Source organism: Gastrolobium bilobum, unplaced genomic scaffold (genome assembly GCF_033153095.1).
Source record: "Gastrolobium bilobum isolate Gb01-03AN ecotype WA unplaced genomic scaffold, APGP_CSIRO_Gbil_v1 utg12837, whole genome shotgun sequence".
Taxonomy (NCBI): Eukaryota; Viridiplantae; Streptophyta; class Magnoliopsida; order Fabales; family Fabaceae; genus Gastrolobium; species Gastrolobium bilobum.
In genome coordinates this window covers 213,629-218,009 of record NW_026897105.1, presented here as the reverse complement: position 1 = coordinate 218,009, position 4,381 = coordinate 213,629, and the positions used below count along the sequence as shown (strand labels likewise).

Sequence of the window (4,381 nt, the reverse complement as noted above, 5' to 3'; positions counted from 1 at the left end):
ATATTGCTATCTAAAATACTCTACACATTATATTTAAAAAAATAAATAAATTAAAAACAGTGTTTACACTTTTTGTTATTAATAAATAAAAAAATTAAATTCAAATACTATACAAGAAAAAATTATCTCTCTTTCTTTTTATCATGAAAGGTATTTGTCAACTTTGATTTTATTTTAATTAATTTCATGTACTAAACAATTAAATGGCTTGAAAAATCATTCCATTTTAAAAGTTACTAAATTTCATTCTAGATCATTGTATACTTGATTTTTATTCAGAGGAGTTATAATTATTTCGTATGCCAAAAGTAAATTTTACATATATTATTTTTCAAATAATATATATATTAGTTAATTTACCTATCAAAAAATCAGCATAATTAGCACACATGTTACATCAAAATGTTTTCTTTCAACCAACTTGCAAGAAATATCCTACTTCAGTACAAGAGTTGAGTTAACCTTGCGTGCTTGTCATTTCTACGTGGCTTATTATTCCCGTGATCCATCATTGAATTCAAGTGAAGAACATTCAATGCAAATTATGCAATGGGTTGAAGAAGATACCTTGTTTTTGGTGCACAAAATTAACTGACTGATAGCTCATTTTAGTAGTCATTCATTATTAATTATTAAACACCTAGTTCAAATCCTTGTGAATCACACTTGCACAAACTGCTATGGCAAATCAATCCTACGTGACTAGATACACGTGATATGATACGACACAATATTTTGATATGTTTTTTTTGGAAACAGATATTTCGATACGTTAATTCTAAAAAATGTTAGATTTCGACACGTTATAACACGTTTTGATATTAAATAATATTTTTAATATATGTAGTGTATATTATATTTAATATTCAATAATTTAACAAAAAAATGAAACTAAACTTATAATATTCATCAATTTTGCAAAGAAACATAAAATATCCCAAATATTTATATTAAACTCAATAAAATGGTAATCGTAATACAACAAATCTAATAGTTGGAACTAAAAAACTCAACACAACGTAACCTTTGAACTTTTTTTAAATTTCTATAACACGTGTTGGAATGTCGGACATAACACGTCAGTGTTTTTAAAATTTCGGTACTTTCATAGGATATAAGTAAGATATTGAAAATAGAAGCTCGTACCAAATTACTTAGGGATATCATTATCTCCTTCTACATGAGATAAGAATTTTTTCCTACACAAATTCGTTTTCCGTGCCAATTAATTTTTCTTTTCTTTTTTAATTTAAAATGTGGGACCCACATTTAACTTATCTCTACTTTTTTTCTCTCCTACTATCCTACAACATAAGAAAATATGCACCCAATTACTTATTATCAATTATTATTTTAATTTGGGGTTCCCATTAGGGACTGAGATTCAGATTTGATGGCCAGAATAATGAAACTTGAATATTTGGACTCATACAATTCCACTTGGTGCCACTACAATGGGGCTCCTAACAGTGTGTGCTCCACCATCTTCCATCCAAACAAGGTCCCCAAATGTGATATTTTCCTTCTTGTAATTGGTATACTTGATCATAACATAGTAACCCTGCTTCTCATTTTTATATCTGAATGTTAACCTCTCAGGTAACACTCTCACCACAGAGCCCTTGGGTTGTGTCACCTTGGCTCTATATGTAGCAGCACCATCTCCAACATTGGTCACAGTTCTCCTAAACTTGTGAACTGATGATCTTGTTTTGCTTCTGTAAAAAGCTATAAATGAAGGGTAGTTAAGATCAAAGGAAGGGTTTGCACAGTTATAGGAGGTTGATCTTGTAATGGTTAAGATTTGCTTCTTGGTGTACTTCAAAGCACAAAGGAGATTAACATAGTCCTGTGGGGTGGCATCATATACCAAACCTGGATCAAGTGCTCTATTAGGATCAATCTCACCAGCTCCCATAACAAGAGGGGAAGCATATTGAGAAGGGTATCCATTATCCCTAATTGGATTTTGGGTATTATCCAAAGGACTAGCTGTGGTTACAAGTGCAGACCTTATAGCAGCAGCACTCCAATTTGGGTGTGCAGCCTTCAGAAGAGCAGCAACACCAGAAGCATGAGGACAAGCCATGGATGTTCCAGACATGAAATTGTAGTCACTGGATAGGAACACATTTGTGCCAATTGTAGCAGCTTCTAAATTAGGAACATAAGCAGCAAGAACATTAGTACCAGGTGCCATTATGTCAGGCTTTAAGACACCAGGATAGGTAGGTGAAGGACCTCTTGAACTGTAACTAGCAGCAGCTGGTGCTGGCTTTGTTCCAATAAATGTTTGCTGAAATTTGATGCTGGCTGTGGGATTCTCATGGCTTTTTGCATACTTGATCACAGATTGTGCATCCTGTGTGCTGATTACAATACTTGGAGAGTAGACATCTGTGGTTTCAAATAATTCAGGATCATCAGAGATAAACACTGCTCCTATCACACTGGCTGTGGTGACAGAATCCATTTGGCTAAACACAGAATGTGACACTGAGTCACACAGAATGATCCCTTGTGTGGCCACTTTAGATAACAGCTTCACTGAGTTGCATGCTGATATAGTCTTATTGTAGACAAGTATAAGATTTTCAACTATGGCATTTGCTGGAAACAAGGTCCAACCTATAATGATTTGGCCATTTCCAAGAACCAAACTACCAAATGTACGATCTATGGTGCCTGCTGCCACTGTAAGGACCCAAGGGATTCCATTGTGCAATTTACCAAAATATGGACCTGAGTTTCCAGCAGAAGATGAAACCAACACCCCCTTCTCCATTGCTGCAAAAGAAGCTATTGCTATAGGGTCCTCATAAAGTGGAACATCATCAAAACCCATAGAGATGGAAATCACATCAACCCCATCAGAAATAGCTTGGTCCATCCCAGCCAATACATCAGAGGCTAAACGCCCCTCTTCCCAAACAACCTTGTACATTGCAAGCCTAGCTCTTGGTGCAATGCCTCTGGCTACCCCTTTAGCATAGCCAAAATAAGAGGCTCCATTAACATAGTTCCCTGCAATAGTGGATGATGTGTGAGTCCCATGTCCCAAATTGTCTCTAGCTGAGTTCATGCTGATTCCAACATTGGGATTTGCAGCAACAACACCCTTGTTGAAATATCTAGCTCCAATCAGCTTGAAGTTGCACATGGAGGTGTTAAATTCTTGCCCAGCCTCACATGTTCCTGTCCACTTTTTTGGCATTTTCTTGGTCATGCCATCATCTTTAAAGCTTTCACTCTCAGGCCACAAACCAGAGTCAATAACACCAACAATGACATCATCCCCAAAATTTGAAGCATGCCATAAACCACTGGAAGCATCTAGAGAAAGAAATTCAAAGGTGTGAGTGGTGTCAATGGTGGCAGTTCTGTCTTGATATGCTGCAACAAAGCCATGAGCATTCTTTAGAGTCTCCAACTCATCTGAAGATAGCACTGCACTAAAGCCATACATGGCATGATTATAGGTGTACACTAGTGCTTGTGATTGCTTGAATTGGTGATCAACTGTTGCTGATTTTATGGAATGAATGGTGGACTCAAACCAATCTTCATGTGTTGTGAAAACCTGAGGAAAGAGGGATTTGTCCATATGGACTATATATGTAGAACTCTCAGCATTGCTATGAAGAGCCAATAGAAACCAAAGAGAAATAAGAAACATGAATGGAAATGGAAACACCAAGTTAGGCTCCATTATTTGTTTATGCAATTAACAATGAAATTTTTTGGTCTTTGAACAAGTTGATCAGATGCATATATAGGAGTTCGGTCTATAGAGCATCTATGATGAATTGATGATGACATTTATAATCATTTACAAAATTCAGGATAATATTACTTGAAAAATAATTGGACAGAAATTTTTCTTGCATAAAAAGTGCTTTATTATAAGATGATAGACACTTGTTTTTTTTATTGACAAAACGTAATAAATCTCATGAAGACTTTTTCTACATGTATTGCACCAATCAGATACAATTGCTTTCCCAATGTATGTATGGACAAATAAAAAATAAATCATTATACAGACATAATTTTATTTAAATTTAGAATTTAATGGTTTAAGTTGATCAAATAAATTCAGATGGAACTAAGGGGGGCGTTACACACAATACTGTTGAATTGTGTATATATTCGGGATTTAATTACTCATACTTACTTAAATTGCCGAACAAATATTTTATTTTAATGCGGTAGGTATTTGTTGAAATTTGAAAAATAAAAAAATGTACGCACATTACATTCACAATAGAGAAACTGCTTATTTGGTAAAATGTCAAAATTTGTGTGTGTGTGTGTGTGTGTTGGAAGGTCTTGGCATTTTAGTTTCATGCATATTTAAGCTGTCAGCAGAAGCACCAATAAG

General features: G+C 34.8%; 1 protein-coding gene across 1 annotated transcript; it reads right to left on the bottom strand.

The window, feature by feature from the left end:
• Positions 1-1,426: 1,426 nt before the first annotated feature.
• LOC133304190 (subtilisin-like protease SBT3) lies at positions 1,427-3,709 on the bottom strand. The gene has a single exon (XM_061504185.1). It carries the CDS (start codon positions 3,707-3,709, stop codon positions 1,427-1,429), a length of 2,283 nt encoding a protein of 760 aa, XP_061360169.1.
• Positions 3,710-4,381: the final 672 nt, after the last annotated feature.